The sequence below is a fragment of the Xenia sp. Carnegie-2017 genome, unplaced genomic scaffold (assembly GCF_021976095.1).
Source record: "Xenia sp. Carnegie-2017 unplaced genomic scaffold, XeniaSp_v1 HiC_scaffold_16, whole genome shotgun sequence".
NCBI classification, from domain to species: Eukaryota; Metazoa; Cnidaria; class Anthozoa; order Malacalcyonacea; family Xeniidae; genus Xenia; species Xenia sp. Carnegie-2017.
In genome coordinates this window covers 2,978,791-2,995,985 of record NW_025813469.1, presented here as the reverse complement: position 1 = coordinate 2,995,985, position 17,195 = coordinate 2,978,791, and the positions used below count along the sequence as shown (strand labels likewise).

General features: G+C 34.6%; 1 protein-coding gene across 1 annotated transcript; it reads left to right on the top strand.

Annotated features, from left to right (window-relative positions):
• The first annotated feature begins 7,840 nt into the window (after positions 1 to 7,840).
• LOC124435830 (sulfotransferase ssu-1-like) lies at positions 7,841 to 9,096 on the top strand. The gene is made up of 2 exons (XM_046985780.1): positions 7,841 to 8,247; positions 8,317 to 9,096. Exons 1-2 carry the CDS (start codon positions 7,902 to 7,904, stop codon positions 8,820 to 8,822), a joined length of 852 nt encoding a protein of 283 aa, XP_046841736.1. The 5' UTR covers positions 7,841 to 7,901; the 3' UTR covers positions 8,823 to 9,096.
• Positions 9,097 to 17,195: the final 8,099 nt, after the last annotated feature.

Here is a 17,195-nt window from a genome sequence, read left to right as displayed (position 1 = left end):
TAAGTACACGACATAATAAAATATATATTTAAATATTTTTTCTGGAACAAGTCAAATATATTGTATACATGTCTTTATATTGTATTTATCTTCCGTAATCGCTCAATGTTGACAATATTTTCTGTTTGTGTGGACTAATTATACAGCAGCAATTTGTATTTTTCTTACGTCCCTTCAGCCATCGACAAAAAAACGTATCTCCAAGAAAGGGTAAATACACACAATTTACCACCTGTGAATTTACCACCACTTGACACGCTTGCCATTGATTATTTTTACAATTTTCTATTTCCCAACTAAGAAAAAATTGCTTTATATAGTGTTGTTATTTTTGTTTTGGAATATTTGGCAAGTAGTTAAGCGGACACACGAGAAATCCTCAAGGGTGACCACTTAATTCGGGTTCTACTGTACAGTTTTATACATACAACCTAACCCTACAGTTTTATACTCATCAACTCTGTAGAAAGGCGTAACTAGAACGTTAATTGGGGGGTATATATTCATATATTTAGTTGTGCCCTACTGATTTCTTTTAAAATTCAATTCACTTTCTAAAGAAATCAGTAGGGCACAACGGAATATATGAATATACACCCCCAATTAACCTTCTAGTCACTCCTCTGACCTTGTAGTTCTATATAGATTCTACAGTTATTTATGAATCGTCTGTGAACTCAATGTCTTCGCTCTTTATTCGCTTGGGGAGTGAAAATTGTGAAATTTTTGGAAAAGCAGTCATTTTCAGTAAACTCAAATCCGCTATTTTTTTTGACATCCTATACTAAAGATATGATTGAGATAGCTGCTCCAGTTATTATAGCACTCAATAGATAAAACCTAATGTAAATGAAGTGTCGCTAGTGCCACATTTGTAACCAAAGAAAGCTATTAGCATGCAGCGACTTTTGTGCCAAGACCAAGTGATATTTTTATTAATTGTCTACCAAAATGTGGTACGACATGGATGGAGCAAAATTTTCATCATATGAGGAGTGGAGGAGACATGAGCTTCGAAGACATAGTCAAAATGGCGTAATTGATTGATAATGCTTATCCTTTTGGCGATGACAACGATGCAGAACCAGTGCTGAAGAACTAAATTTATCAGAAGGGTGGCTCTCTTGACGTTTTTGTCAATAGTCCCCTTTTAAAACAACCCATTTCAAAAGTAGAAGGGGGGCTCCTCCCCTAAGCGCCCCCCACTTCTACAGCACTGTGCAGAACAGAAATATTTGCCAAGGCTTTTTAAGAGTCATATGGTACACAGCACTAGTCCTGAATTGGAAAATTTATTATTGTTTATTGCTTTTCAATCGATGACGGACTAACAAAACAAGCAACTATCTCACCTGTGAGAAGCAATATGTTCTTTTTGTGGAAACCACGACATCCAACAATTGAACGATTGAAGTGTTGGCATTATAAACGAAATGCCAAAAAGATATCGTCACAGAATATGAAACTAACGATATCCATAATCTGTGATATCGTGTTTGTTTTTGAGAAATTCTTCATAATTTACTATAGACAGCAGAGGGAGGTCGAGAATAGTATTTTTCTGCAAAGCGATCATTTCAGCGGAAATACGTCCGTTGGCCGCAATTTTTGGCGACCTCACCCCAGTACAGTTAGCAGGTCCACTTATTGTAGAACTTAATGTATAGAACTCAATGCCTTCACGTAGTACTTGGAGTCACATGACTGCGATTGACTCATTTGATTGGGAAACAGAGCTTGTACGTTGTTGTTATGACAACAAATTGATATCGCGTGACTCGCGTGACCAGTAAACTCTACAACAACAGGAAGGCTAACTCACAATATACATGCCTAGACTTGTATGAAGCCACTTAGAAGCTGATTTGACGCTTCGCGTGTATCTCGCGTGGACTGTTTTATTTTGCGTGACGGATTGTTTTGCAAAAACTGCTAACTTGGAAATAGAATATTAGCCTAAATGTTTTATTTTTTTCAAAACTGTTAGCAAAATTTGGTTATTAATGTGTTAAGACGCATTGTGGACGTTCCAAGACATGTTTTGTATACGTAACACTGTATAATATAAAACATAAAAGTGAGAACTTGCTTCGAAATATGAATTTCTCATTTGTCAAAGACCAAAAATTTAAGATAAAACTGATAACAGGTAGTCTGCTTTTTTGAATGCTGTGCAAAATACACACAATCCACTTAATACAACATGTTTCATAAAAATTTTATTACTTTTAAAGTTAGAGTTGCTTTGTAAGATATTCACATGCTCTTGTAATGTGTGAAAGTGATGATTTGAAATTTTGAATTGTTGGTGATTGTTGTTTCTGTTCATTTACTTCTCCCACTTCTTAAGAACTGGTGGAACGTTTGAAATGCATTCATATTTGTGTATTGAGCATTTTATAAGCAAGTTCATCCTTTAAATAAATAGCCAAGTGTACGACATGACAAGTATTGATAAACATAACCTGCTCTACGTAAATGCCAAAAAGCAACCCTCATCCTCAGTGGTTTGAACCAGGGTTTTAAAATGATTATAAAGCAAGCAAAGCTATATCATGTATCAAAATTTTATAGTATATCATATTGATTGTAAAATTAGATTTTTTCTTGTAATACAGATGATGATAAATGTATATGTAATATATTAAATTTTAGGATGTGTGTTTAAAACGTTTGGTAATATTTGTGAAAATATATGATGATTCTATAATATTAGACTAATAATCTTTTTCATACTTGTATTACATTACAATTTTTACTTAAGTGTTTCAAAAGTATAGACAACTTTATAGACAAACAAGTATAGACAAAAATATAGACAACTTTCTACAACATTGACAATGAAGTAATGGAACTGTATTTTGTTGATAGTAAACGAGGTGGCTTGTTAGATGGAAGAAATTCGGTGGATAACTCGTACCAATTCGGACGATTTCTACAACAGATGCTGGGGTATCGACAAGGAAGTGATGGAAATATACTTTGCTGATATTAAGCAGGATGGCTTGTGTGAAGGGAGAAATTCAGTGGATCGCGAAAATCAGAGATATCTCGACAAAAAGCGAGGATATTAATTGAGAAACGAGTAATGGTAGCTTGGTTGACTGATTCTGTGAAATTAATGAACCAAGTGGTGAAGAGTGCTATTTATCTACCGACAGTTTGAACTATAACTGTTCTTTCTAGAGTACTATCAGACTCAAATTTAGTTGTACGTATCTGTTGAAGTTTTTTAATTTAAATATTTCCTTTCCTATCAAAACTTAATAACGGTTTTCCCATATAGGTATTTATTTCAAATACGAATAGAAGTAGAAGCAGCAGTAATTTTAATTCATATTTAACAATATTGCACTGGGCCAGTCCTCTTTCAGGTACAATTATAGATTATCCTGCAACCTAAATTGCCTTGACGGTGGAACAAGTATGTAGCACGTTATCTGATTACTGTTCCCTTGTTTACGTATTTGTTGTTGGGGGTGTTTGATTCCCTGCCCGAGTATTTAAAGAATGTAGGGTTATTGCTTTAGACAGATGACTGTTATACCTAGAATATTTTCCTGAAATAATTTGTAAAAGGCTTTATAGACAGGTATGATTGTCTATTGTCTTAATTAGGCAATTCCCCTATCTTTATAAGTGCCAGCTTAAAAGTTTATATAGTTATTGATGTTATTATATAAATAAATTTCAGAATGAAATTCTAAATGTTAATTCCCTTTGTGTAATCTGGAATAGAAACAGAGGCTTCATCGCTATTGAAAACTGGAGTAAGGCATTCATTGCAACTTTTTACTTTAACAAATTGCTTGAACACAACTACAAAAACTATCCAAAGCTGCAAAATGTTTATCAAATGTTGATAAGGGATTGTAGCAAAAATTAGATTTTTTAATTTTATTACAATGTTTCTTTATTTAGGTACAGATTCTAATTGGTTTGGGGGCAACATGTGAAAATGTTATGATAAACAATTTGGTAAAGGGAAAGTAGAAAACATCCCAATAATGAACCAATGTGGAGAAGTTAAATTACATACTAACACAATAAAGAGTAGTTTGAACAATCCTTATGTATTTTAAACTTAATTGAATTTATTTACATTATGGCTGCTAAATAGTTACACTGTAACTATTAGCTTGATGTTAGAGCTTGATGTTACTTTCATGTTACAGCATGAAAAATTTCTATAATTTTTATTATCACCTCTATATCTGTATTAAATAGAATTTTAGTTCATTAATAATGTTTTAGATGATGTATTGTATTAAGATTACCAAAACATGAAAGTCTAAAAAATTGCATAATTACGCTAAGTTACTCATTCTAATATAATGTCAGTATCAATATTTTATTGAATCTGTTGTAGAACATTACATTAATCTTCTCTGAAAAATTGTGTAGCACATTTTTAGAATTCCGTAGAAATTTCATTAAATATGCTATAGGATATTCTATAATATGTAATAGAAGATTGCCGACTCTTTTTAATTAAATAGAGGGTAAAATTTGCCCATTTTGCTGGGTATCAGTGTGGCCTATCAGTTTGAAAATAATAAACTTCTCAATATAAATAGTAGAGCCCAACAAATAATTTTAAACATAGTCATAAACAATTTGGTTTTATGAAATTTATTAAAAGAGTGACGTTTCGTCTTTACTCAAGACATCTTCAGACTAATTAAGAAGTTAACAAGAATTATAGATTTATATAGAACTATTTACATAGTTTGAGGTATCAGATTACTGTGAATGTGTGAGTGTGATTTGATGTATTGTTATGGTGAGGTGTTGAGACTGGAAAAGCTTAAGAGGGATGGAGCTGCCTTGGGTGTTAAGTGAAGGTTTTAGTTTGGAGATAAGGACGCTTTTGTGTATCATAAGGTCAAATTTGTCGAAGCAGGATGGGATGATTTTAAAATCGTCTGGCGAAGCAGGGTGGTTGGAGGAGTTACTATGAGAAAGAATACTTGACATTAATGGGTTAGTATAGCGTTTTCCAGTCAAAGGAGAGATCCCCAAGTGTTCCGACATTCCGGTGTGTAAGTGGCATGTGGTTTCACCCACATACCACGCGGAACAGCATCGACACGTGTATAACTAAACAACACCAGATCTCAGAAACTTCTTAATTTTATCCTTAACGGGAAAAGGTGAACAGATTCGTGTGGGGGTACGAACGACGATTCTGACATTGAGATGAGGGAAAGCAGCGTTGTAGAAACGATTGATTTGTGTGCGAATTTGTAACGAGTGACAGCCGGTGAATGGGAGACAGAAATACACTATTTTCTTTGGGACACTAAGGGTAGGTGGTTTCTGTTCGAATTTTGTGTCAAGGAAACGACGGACAATATGGTCGAACATATTAGTTGGATAGCAATTGAGTTTGAATAGTTTTCTGGTGGTCTCAATTTGGGCATGAAAAGTCTCATAACTAGAGCAGAGGTTGAAAAAGCGGTGTAATAGGCCAGAGATTAAGTTGCGTTTGTAAGAAAGTGGGATAAAGCTGTGAAAATTTGTGAAAAGATCAAGTGATTTAAAAGGAGGAAGCAATCATCGACATATCGTCTGTAGAGAATGGGTTTGAATTTGTGGGGCAGTTTTTCAGCCAGTTTTGTTCATGGAAAAACATGAATATGTTTGCAAAAATGGGGCCAAGAGGAGTAACCATAGCAACACCATCAATTTGGTGGTATAAGCGGTCGTTAAACATAAAGAAGCAATTTTTTACAGATAGCGTTAGTAGATTACTGAATTCGGTGTGTGTGAGTCCATGAAATTGTTTATGGTAAGCAAAAAGAAGATCACAGATAATATTGATTGTTTCATGCAGGGGAATGTTGGAGAAAAGAGAAGTTACGTCAAAACTAGCCATAACAACTTTATTAGAGTTGATGTTAGTGTTAAGTAATTCTTGTACGAAGGAGAATGAGTCACTTTTGATGAATGAGTTTGTGGAGATGGGTGTAAGCAGTGGAATGAAAAATTTAGCTAGTTTATATGAGCAGTAATTTATAGAAGATAGAATGGGTCGTTAGGGAATGGTTGGTTTGTGAATTTTTGAAAGTCCATATTGTATACCTATGCGTCAGCCAGTCAGATAGAGTTTGTTGTAAGTTTTTTTATCAATTGATTTCGTTTTCTTGAGTTGTTTTAGTAATGATTTCAACTGGGTTTCATGTAGGGTGACTTTCACAGGGTCTTCGTTTATGAGTTCAAATTTTGAGGAATTGGAGAGGATTTCTAACATTTTGTTATTGTAGTCGGTCTTATCAAGGATGACAACGGAATTGCCATTATCAGGTTTCATGACAACAATGCTATTGTCATTCTTCAGGTCATTTAGAACGCTGATTTCGTCTTTTGAAAATGAAAAACTAGGACGGCTGTAGCTTCGAAGACCCGATAGTGCGACGTCTTTCATTCGGGTTTTAAGGATTCACAGTGAAAACCAGAGTGTACATAGATGTTTCATTATGAGTTGCGGCGAAGAATTTAGAAGAATTTAACAACTTAGCTGTAAGATCTCACCATTATAGCCAGTACTCCTGGATGCAATTACGTGAGATGAGGCAAGTTTCCTTCAGTTACGTCTCCCAACATTAACAGCTTCTCTAAGTTCTTGTCAGTAAACAATAGTGCTGCAGTGTTAAATATGTTCTTGCTCCTCTTTCCATTCATTCAAAGTCAAATGGTCTTGCTAAACTGTCGATGAACTTCACATATCAGTACGAGTACAGTGGGAATACTATCATAAATTGCTTTTTTCTCATAAATGTTCAGATTGATTTTTCCATCTTTCTATAAATTGTCAAGATGATATATTTCAATGCGCAACAAACCAGTATGGGAGCTAAAGCTGAAAAAATCTGTTTATTTTGGTGGACGAACGACTCGAGACAACCAAATGACCAATTAACACAATATTTGGAAAGTGATATTTTCGCCCGTATTTTAATAATAACTGTCCAATATGGCTTCAAAACACTTGCTTTAACGATTTGTTTCCAATACAACTTAGTCGGAAGAGTTTGAGAACAATGACAAGAAGTGATTTACGAAAAACATCAATTGAGTTGAGTAACTCTATGTCTTTTGCCCGGATCCCGCGCCATCTTTGATTTATCATGAACGTCACCCAATATGGCGGCTCGTCAGCAATCTAGACCTACTATATCTAGGGGGAACCTCAGAACTGTGCGTTTCACAAACCTGTTCTGAAATTTCAGTTTGTGTATATTTTGTGACATATTTATAGACTAAAGTGAAATATAAAGAATTAGCTGAAAGGTATCATCCAAAGGAACAAATTGTTATTTTGAATGATGATAGTGACGACAGTCTCTTTCAGATTGGTCAAATGTGAAAGATAATTGTCTTAGCTTCTCCAACTGCTATCTAATTCTCAATTTGTTTTTTAATTTCCTTTCGTTTTTAATACAAACTTCGGTTAACATGAGCCGATTACAAGAACATATTGACAAACGGCAGACATCTGACGCAGGTAAGAAGTACAACAACTTGAAAATGACAAAAAGCATGTTTTTCAAATATGGTAGTTTGAGTATTTTCCGAGTGCAGACGACGTGTTTTTCATGTTTGCTTATACCTGTGTCTCTTAATAACATCATTTAGTTATGTTTTTATTTTAGCTTTTTCAATGTTTATTTTTCGACGTAGAATAAGAGTACTTTACGAACGGACTAAAAGTATTTTATTTTGCGCGTTTTCCGTCTGCGTCCGCCGTACGCGTCTTTGATCCGCCATCCGCGTCTGCAATCCGTGTCCGCCGTCAGCGTCCGGCGTCCGCTTTTTATCTACACACACTAAAACAGCGTCATATGGATTTATGACGCAATATAATAAGACAAATAAATTTGAAAGCAGAAAGCGTTATTATGGAAAATATGGCAAATTTGTCAAATGATAATGTAGTCAAACGAAACGTGAACTCGCTGCCACCAGTACCAGCTTTTGTTACAAAAGAAAGCTATCAGCATGCAGGTAGTTTTTTGCCCCAACCGACCGATATCTTCGTTAATTGTCCGCCGAAATGTGGCACGACATGGATGTCGCAAATAGTTCATCAGTTAAGAAGCGGAGGAGACATGAGTTTTAATGATATAGACGAAGTTGTATTGTGGATTGATACAGCTTATACATTTGGCGATGTCATCGACAAGGAGCAGACATACCATCCGAGGATTTTCAAAAGCCATATGTCATACAAAACGAGTCCTAAAGGTGGGAAATATGTAATTGTTTATCGAGAACCATGTGCAGTTATAGATAGCCTGTATCGTTTTCTTGAAGGCCATTTCTATATCTCCGGAGAAATGACGATAGAGACGTTTATATCGGATATATATAAGAAAAAGATTAAAGAATTAATGGATTATTTCGAGCATTTACGCAGTTGGTGGCCTAGACGAAATGATTCGAATGTTTTGATGCTGACTTATGAAGATATGTCAAATGATTTAGAAAGTGCTGTTCGCTCTGTTGCAACGTTCGTGGGAATAACGGATGAAGGGTCTATTAGGAATGCTGTGAAAATGAGTTCTTTTGATTTTATGAAGATACATAAAGACAAATTCAACATGAGCATCTATCTGCAAAATCTGCAAAGGATCGGATACCTTGGAACAAGCTTGTTAGAACGTGTTGCTACCGGATCTGCCACAAAAGGACGAGAAATGATGAGCGAGCAGGCAAAACAAGCCATTCAAAACATGTGGAATGAATCCATAACGTCTACAATTGGTTTAAAAAATTATGAAGAATTTTGCACGGCTTTAAACAATGAAAAACATCAGTAGAGTTTTTAATGTTGATTTGAACTTTAACCTCTGGATATAAGGGATGTAGATATAAAAATTTGTCAGCGAAATTGTCCTTAAAATAAGTTGTTATTCGCACGTGGTTGTAGTTTGTAAATGTTACACAGCACTCTTTGCAGCCACCATTTAGCGATTCACTAGCGCCTTGAGAGAACTGTTTGTGAGATAAATGTTTGACTTGTATTCGCTATAGGTTTTGCCTTGTCTGCCATTCTGCAAATCAGAAATTTAAAATAAATATTATGACGTGGCATCAGAGTACTCCTCATGCAAATAGATATCGTATAAAATTAAGTTTTGTGCATTGTGACGACTGATGGGTGACTGAGCATGAGATCTTACTGGGTTGGGATAAGACACAGATACTGATGGCACGGATACGGATGAAGGGATGAAACACAGATGAAGGGATAAAGCATGGATGAAGGGATGAAACATGGGTAAGGTAATGAAACACGGATGAAGGGATAAAACATGATTAAGGAAATAAAAACAGGATCTTCTTAAAATTTTATTTCTTTTCATGTGGCGGTGTCTACCAGAATTATCATGAAAATGTATTGCATCAACATTGTGTGCTTTTCTTTGGATTGTAAAAGAAAAAATTGTAGGAAAGTAAAAGCAAAATGTTTCAAAACATCTCTCAAAAAATGCTTCTCAAGAATTCATTTTGCATGTGAATATAGTTAAGATATAAGCTCTCTGCCAAAGACATTATCTAGACATTGTTTTTCTGCCTAAGAAAGTGTCTCTATAATGTCTGAAGTTGCAGGTTAGATGTAGCAGGTAAAGTGAAGTAGATTTGCACTTTTAAAAGTGGATGTTCGTTTAAAAAAAGTTTATACTGAATTCTTGAGGAGTCTTTATTTCGGGATATGCACATTTGAATGTGGTCTGGGAATCAACGTTCTTTACCTCGGAATCTTCCGCGTTTTCTTCTATTTAATTTTAAGTTGTTTCACAGGCTATCTAAACGAAATGCACAAAAATATGATGGTCCATACATGTCATTTTTTATTCAAAAAATTTGTCATTCAAATTCAACAAAACTTTCAAACACGTTGTGTCTAATTTAAGAGATTTATAGATATAAATTTGTCAGCGAAAATTGCTAAAATATTTGTAAGGTGGCAGAACATTCAGGATGTAGGAGAAATAACAATGAGAAATAGCAAAGATCTCGGTCCGTTATATATTTCTCCGTAAAGGCCTTGCTCTCGGTTATTAAGGGCTTATTAATAACAAGTTCCAATATCGGGTAATCTGACATGTTTCATGATATCTACTTAATTATGCAAGCAATCTTATGTTGTTTATGTGTTCTTCGCTTAATGTTCATATGTTTGTGGATGGAGATCGTCCAGGTTAGTAGACTCCTAAAAAGCATTGAGTTCTATAAGACCTGGAGGGGAAAAGGGTCGGGACCCCGGAGGGGAAAGGGGCCGGGACTACTTTGCAAGTATAGTCCTCTTTTTGACTTTCCAACTTTAGAGAGTCAACTTTCCTTCATTTACAGTGACAAGGACATTCACAAAGAGTACAGTAATGAGGTGCTTAAGTATATCTGCAAATTTAATCTCCAGTCGAGTTTACGTCAAGTGGTAAATTTGTTAAAATTAAATGGTGTCTTGGCAGTGGTAAGTGCTTCAGTAGAGAGGTCGTTTTCTTGCTTGAAAAGGCTAAAAAGCTATATGAGGAATAGAATGGATCAAGGTCGGCTTAGCTCTTTGTGTAGAATATCTATTCACAAAGATATCATTGAACAAAAAGATGAATCAGAGGTGTTGCATGATGAGGTGGTTGAAAAATTTGTAGAAAAACCCAGGAGGCTGGCCTTTCTTTATAAATTATGGGTATAGTATGTGTTTTGATATCTTTTTCTTATATTGCATGGTACTTCATTGAGAGAATTAAGCATTACTTTAAGGAATAAAGCCATCTCACTCTACTTGCCCCAATCTAAACAAGTATAATCTAACTAGTGGAATGCTAAAGACAATCTATCCCTATGCATTTTAGGAAGTATTGTTTTCAATGTTATTTTTTGTGCTAATTCAAATTTCTTTTTTTCATTTTGGGGCAGTAATGAGTTAGATTCACTATGCTTTATGAGACAATTGCCTCCTGCATAACGTTTCTCTGAGCCACTTTTAGTACCTTTAAACTAGTTGCAGTTTTGAGAATTGCACATTAAGAATGCATCTAATAAAAACATGTTAACAAGGCTCTGTATTTAAATACTTTCCAGGGGAACATGCCCTGCGCGACATGGGTGGGCGGGAGTTCCTATTTTTCCTGGCTACGCCACTGGCAGTTGATACAACTACGACAGAGGTACTTATTGGATTTAAATAAAGCCCCATTTCAGAATTTTGTCCTACTACAAAAGTTTTCCAATAAAAGCGCCACAACTACTTAAAGTGATCCACTGGTGGCAACAAGTACAATGAAGAAGGTTTTGGAGGGTACTCTGTTAACTAAAAATGCTAGCAAACGCCTATTGCAGAAAGAATAACTTCATATGCAAGATCCAGCTAATCGTTTTTTTTAAGGCTGCAAAACTCTTGGACATACTTTTCAGTAGTCCATCTAACAACGTTTTTACGGTAGAGGTTTATTATCACAAGGCGTGATAAAATTTGCCTTCGCACAAATGAAGACTAACGAAAACAATGATAACAAAAAAAAAGACGTGAACATGTGATTCAATCATTTTACTACATGAATTAACCCAATTTCTTCCAGACAAGAACGCATTCCTATTCAACAAACTGCTAGAAGATTTTTTTAGTACGCATCCACCCATAAAATAAAGTTAATTCAAGAGTTTGGTAAAGGTATATGTTTTTACCTTGTGGAAGATACCTATTGATGAATCCTGCTGATACAAATCTTTCTAAATACGCAATTGCGGCTTTGCATGGATGTAGTCTTAGAGTCTTAGAGATAATGATATAGCAAGGTCATTCGGATGGATGGTAAGGCCATAAGTACAAAAAAGATTCTGATCAAAAAAGCAATGGCCACTGACCCCAGAAGAGCTGATTGATATAATTGACTGTGGTATAGCACAATGTTTGTACAACTCCATGGAGTAAACAGAGTGCACACATGCTGCAATAGTGGAATCACATCATTCCTTATGAAGACATCTGAGTTCAGAACCTGGCTTGGTCAAGTATGGTGTCTTCCAGGCAATCGTTATTATCCAACCCACGCAAAGAGATATGAACACACAGCGTATTGGATAACAAGGATAAAAAGAGGAAACCCTAACAGGCTATGGGTATACTCACGATACCAATAAAACATTACTTCAACTGCCAAAAGCGGAATAGAAAGCATCCATAACTCAAATCTGGTCCCTTGTGGAGCATTGACTACATTTGTGTGATAATGTCAAAAATAAAAAGCAGAAATTGCTTCATATCATGTTGGCAAACTTTCGGACCTCCACTCATGGCAATCTACAAAGATGACGACTTAATGTGCGACGAAATTGCAAGCTGTTTCAAAAAGGACGTCTGTAGCTAGCTCACTGCGACGGGACTTTGATAATGAAGAATTGCATTTACAAGGTTCATGGACTGTATTCAACAAATCAGTTTCGCATTTACTGCAAAAAATGACCTCAGGAATATTTTTCCGTTTAAGCTGCACTGCCATAGTATCAAGTATGCAAGGAATATCTTAATTTTCTACTTGATTTCATACAAGATTTAAAAGTTACCTATAGGTTTATTCAAGCTCTGTCACATACTTTGGAAGAACATAAACAAATTATATAGGAATGCTTTCTCGCTGATAGGTAGTTTTCACCAGCTTCCTGTCAAAAGAAGTTACTCTTTAAACATCATAATTGCCGAGTAGATAAACAATGGTGTATAGATTCCGGTATAATAGCCCCTGCGTGGATAAACAGATTAAGTCTTTGAAGGTCGTCATTACTACAGGTGAATGATAGTGCATAAAGAATGCTTTGGTGCTTTGGTCGATTTAAAAATAGAAGAATTGACAACAGCGACTACAGATCATAAACTATTGCCGTTAGTTGTTTCTTTTAGAAAGGATCCTAATTCAAGTACGCTAGAAATGGACATAGTTTGTAAAGGATTTCAGAAGTTACAATGTGGCATCAATCAAGCCAAGGATAATACAGAAGCGAGTATAACTGTTGCTTATCTTAGAGACGCCTCGTCTATGATTTCCCTAGTCGTAGAAGGACTTATTGAACGACATCTTCTTTTTGAGCGCAATATGCTAAAGAAAACATTAACCATCAAATTTATGTGAGGTATGAACAAGTTTACTGCGTACTCTACAAGCAAAAAGCCATCCAGCCTTTAAAGATTTAAAGGAATGCAGTTTTTGTAGAAGTTTTCAAAGAGAGAAGTTTTCAACGATTCAGTGTGATTTGACTAGAGGGCTATTAAACAAAGAGACTAAAGGAGCTGTTGGTACTTTTCGTTCTTTATTCAGCCCAAACCTGGGCGCTGGAAGCTCCGGAAGCTTCGGGAAACCTTTGAAAATAAATAATGTCAAAGATCTTGTTAAAGCACAAGGAGTTTACCCATGATAAAAAGAGGAATCACGCTTATCGTTTAACGAGTTTAAAGAGCAAGTTACAAAATTATGGTGTTAAATTGTTTGACAAAATACTCCTAAATCTTTGCGAACCGGTGCTGAAATCGACAAGACAGTTGTCAAAGATTTGCTAAATGCCCCTACGACAGGAAAGACATTGTTCATGACTTAATAAAAGGCTGCAGAGCAACGTTAAAAGTTTCTTCCACTTAATTAAGAAAGTTAAACTCGACAATGGAGTTGAAAAGAAAAAGAAGGCAACATCGCGAAAGAAGTATCCGCATTTAATGAAGGCTGACAAGCCTTTGGAGTTATATTTGCAAACGCTGTCAGTCTAGAAGAGGTCATTCCATTGACCAGAAACAACCGTTTCGTTAGCTATAGCCACTCCAGATGCAAAACAGCTACCGTCATGCAAGGTGTCACTCAAAAGTATTATGAGTGAATCTAGCTCAATTACTGAAAATGTACGAGATGAATGTTCCTAGTTTTGACTTCATGCCTTAAATCCCATGCTTCCTAAGAAAACGTACCATGAATGGCTGCTGCACTTTGTAACACCTCCCAAAAACTATAATACAGTTGAGGTGGATCTTATCAACAACACCTAGAGTGTAAAGAAGGGAGCACAGTGAGGCAATGAGCAAGTCGGGACGAACGGAGATCATAAGGTATATAGGATTCGAAAATGCTGCATGGCCATGAAGGGCAGGATTTTTTCAAATCCGGTAGAAAAAACAACTCATACAACTGATTACCACGTTCCTTCAGAGGGATGAAGGTATTAAAAACAGGTTACAGTAACTGCTGCAGATACAATATATTCTATATGTAATGATGTAATTAGCATTCTGTGGAAATTCAACTGTGAAGAGGCAGATTCTTGGTTAGTCTTACACGTTATGTTGGCAAGCGGTTATGTCATGGTGGTCTCTAAAGATACCAACGTCCTTATCCTGATGGTATGGCATTATTAAAAGCTTAGCATTACGAGGAAGTGGTATCTAAAATATGACCACAACAAATATGACATCATGGTAGAAGGTGGGCACTTAAAAACTGGTGAGCAATAAAGCAGTTACATACTTTTATCGTTCTCTCACCATAAAAATACACCTTCAGGCTAAAAAGAGGTAAAAAGTACATTATTTGATGATTTGTTAAAAAACTCTAATTTGTGGTTATGGATGTACAATTACGAAACATGTGACATGTTGATAAATAAATAAAATCTTTCGTAATTATTTGTGTGGAAGATTATTTGTCTAATGCTTCAAGCAGTTCGATTTTATAAATGAAAAAATGACACTTTTTTAAAAATGTCAAGCAGAAACAAAGTGACGTCATCGGGGCATATGAAGTCATGATGACGTCATCATGTTTCTTCATAATATATCAATCGAAGGGATTTGTACATTGTAACCAAATATCATGCATTTAGTGTGCCATTTTGACACAACAGTCAAAATAACTGAATTTATACGAATTTGTTCTAATTTTATTGATGTCATAAGTCACGTCAGATGTAAGCAATTACAAAATTTTTTTCTGGCTTTAAATAGAAAACTAAACGTTTGATTTCATTGTTGAAAAGTTTAGTCTAGCACATTTTTAGTTTGTTAGAACATTTATTGCGCTAAATCACTAAAAAACAACACACCCAGTTTAATTATGACAAACACTTGTTTTTGAGTAAAAAACTCCGTCTACCGGGTTTCTTTTTCTAATTTGTATTGTTTTCCTTATGGAGTTTTTGAGAAGAAATTATATGATGAATTTGCTTGATTGTATTTTATAGAACAAAATGACTTTACAATCTCTTCAGAAGATTTGACTGTTTGTATTTAGCTAACTTTTCCTAGAGATAATAACTGTTTTTATGCAAATGATATCGTAATGACATCACAGAGCATAATGATCTTAACTTTCAACATTGGTTAGAGCGTTTTATATACAAAACTAACAGCTTAATGATTACATGTGTTAATACATATTTGTAAATTTTCCCAAATTAGATATTTTAATGCTTAACTGTTGACAAAAAGTTGTTTTCTTAATGTTAATTTTGCAATGTTTTTGTCATAACGTTGTCATTTGAATATTGAAGAAGCTTATTAAAGAAGTTCTATTAAAGAAATTACTAAGTCATTACAAAATTCCTTTATAATACAATAAAAAAATTCTATGATTAAATTTGGTGTTATAAACACTTTAAAATAGCCACTTTGTTTTTTTGCGTAATAGCTATATACTAAAATAATATAAAATTCATGGTATAAGTTCAAGAAAAATGAAGGTCGATCAAATACCTGCTTTATTTCACTGTCAAATAAATTTTTAATGCGTCGGTAGTTATAGGCTATAGTCGTGCGAGAATTAAAGTGTGAAAATGAAATTTTAAACATTGATTAACTCTAGTCATATCAGGAAATTTTCTGAACAACATTATAAAACTTTCAATTTTCTACAAATTAATAATGTTAACTGTTGTCTTGTGTGTTCAACAAGTGTTTGCCGCTTTTCTTAACACGAGCAACATTTCCAAGTAGTAAGCCAGTAATTTCGTGGGAGCATTATTGCTAATGTGCGTTTAATATACACGACGAAAGTTACAACACTAGCTTACTAAGCATTAGTAGTAAGAGAGTGTTACAACACCTTTATTTAAACAAGCATGAAAATGAAAGCTTAATTCTCCTAAGCAAAGAAAGCAGTAAAATTTAGTAAACAACGAAAAGGTATGTTTACAAATATCAAAAAGACTAACTAAAAGAGAAATAAATTGAGACTATTTTAGGAAATATTTACAAATAAAATATATGGGAATTGAGAAATACTGACTTAAGAATTATTTACTACTGAATAATATAATTAATATGGATAATTCATTGAAATTAAATTAAAACATAAAAAATCATCATCACAAACTCTACATTTTCTGTAATTTTTTTTTATCGAATTGAAACTAAGCCTTTTTGGATTTGACTGATTGAGCAACCAGCAGGACGCCGGAACGTCGATATTTGGAGAGAGGGGCATATACTCATATATTCGTAGTCACAGCTTGTAGAAAAAATTTGATTTCAAGCGAAAGTAGCATGGCAAAACATGAACATATGAATATTGCCCCCACAATTATCAACTTTCCAGCATCTCTGGAAACCAAACACAGCATAAATTTAACACAAAACTTTTACTGCGAAACTTTATCTAATGTACGCAAAAGCTTCCTGTGTAATCTTACATTTGCTACATACGACGACTTAGAACACGAGAATGCTTATAGGTATTAGTCATTAACATTGGCATGGTAATTAATGCATGTTATTTCAATGGTTTGAGTTTGATCTTTGTATTGAAATTGATCAGCAAACCTGCGAACCGTGTAAAAGAATATAGCATTGCGACAGCTATATATTTTTGTAAGTTAAGTATGATATTCATGTAAGTTAACCAACCAAGAAAGTTTGTAAAACATTCCAATATTTAAAACAATCAGCATGTTTAAACAAATTTTCATTAAATTTCCAGATCTAATTGAAATCAGTGTTTATACCACAATAGTCAAAGTGGTTGAGGATGAATGGTTTTATGAGAAATAATACTCTAAAATATCTTCAAATGATGTACAGAAGCTCTTCTATACATTCAGGAAAAGTGGCGATTGTGACAGCTTCAACTCATCGGTACAGAAATCACAATTATGCAATTATATTTAAAGTTATGTTACAATTTCAAACAGCGTTTAAGCTCATTTCTCTTATTCCA

Coding starts and splice junctions, on each gene's coding strand:
- LOC124435830 (XM_046985780.1), top strand. CDS start 7,902: ATGGAAAATATGGCAAATTTGTCAAATGATAATGTAGTCAAACGAAAC. Junction 8,248..8,316: donor ATACAAAACGAGTCCTAAAG/GTGGGAAATATG, acceptor GTTTTCTTGAAG/GCCATTTCTATATCTCCGGA.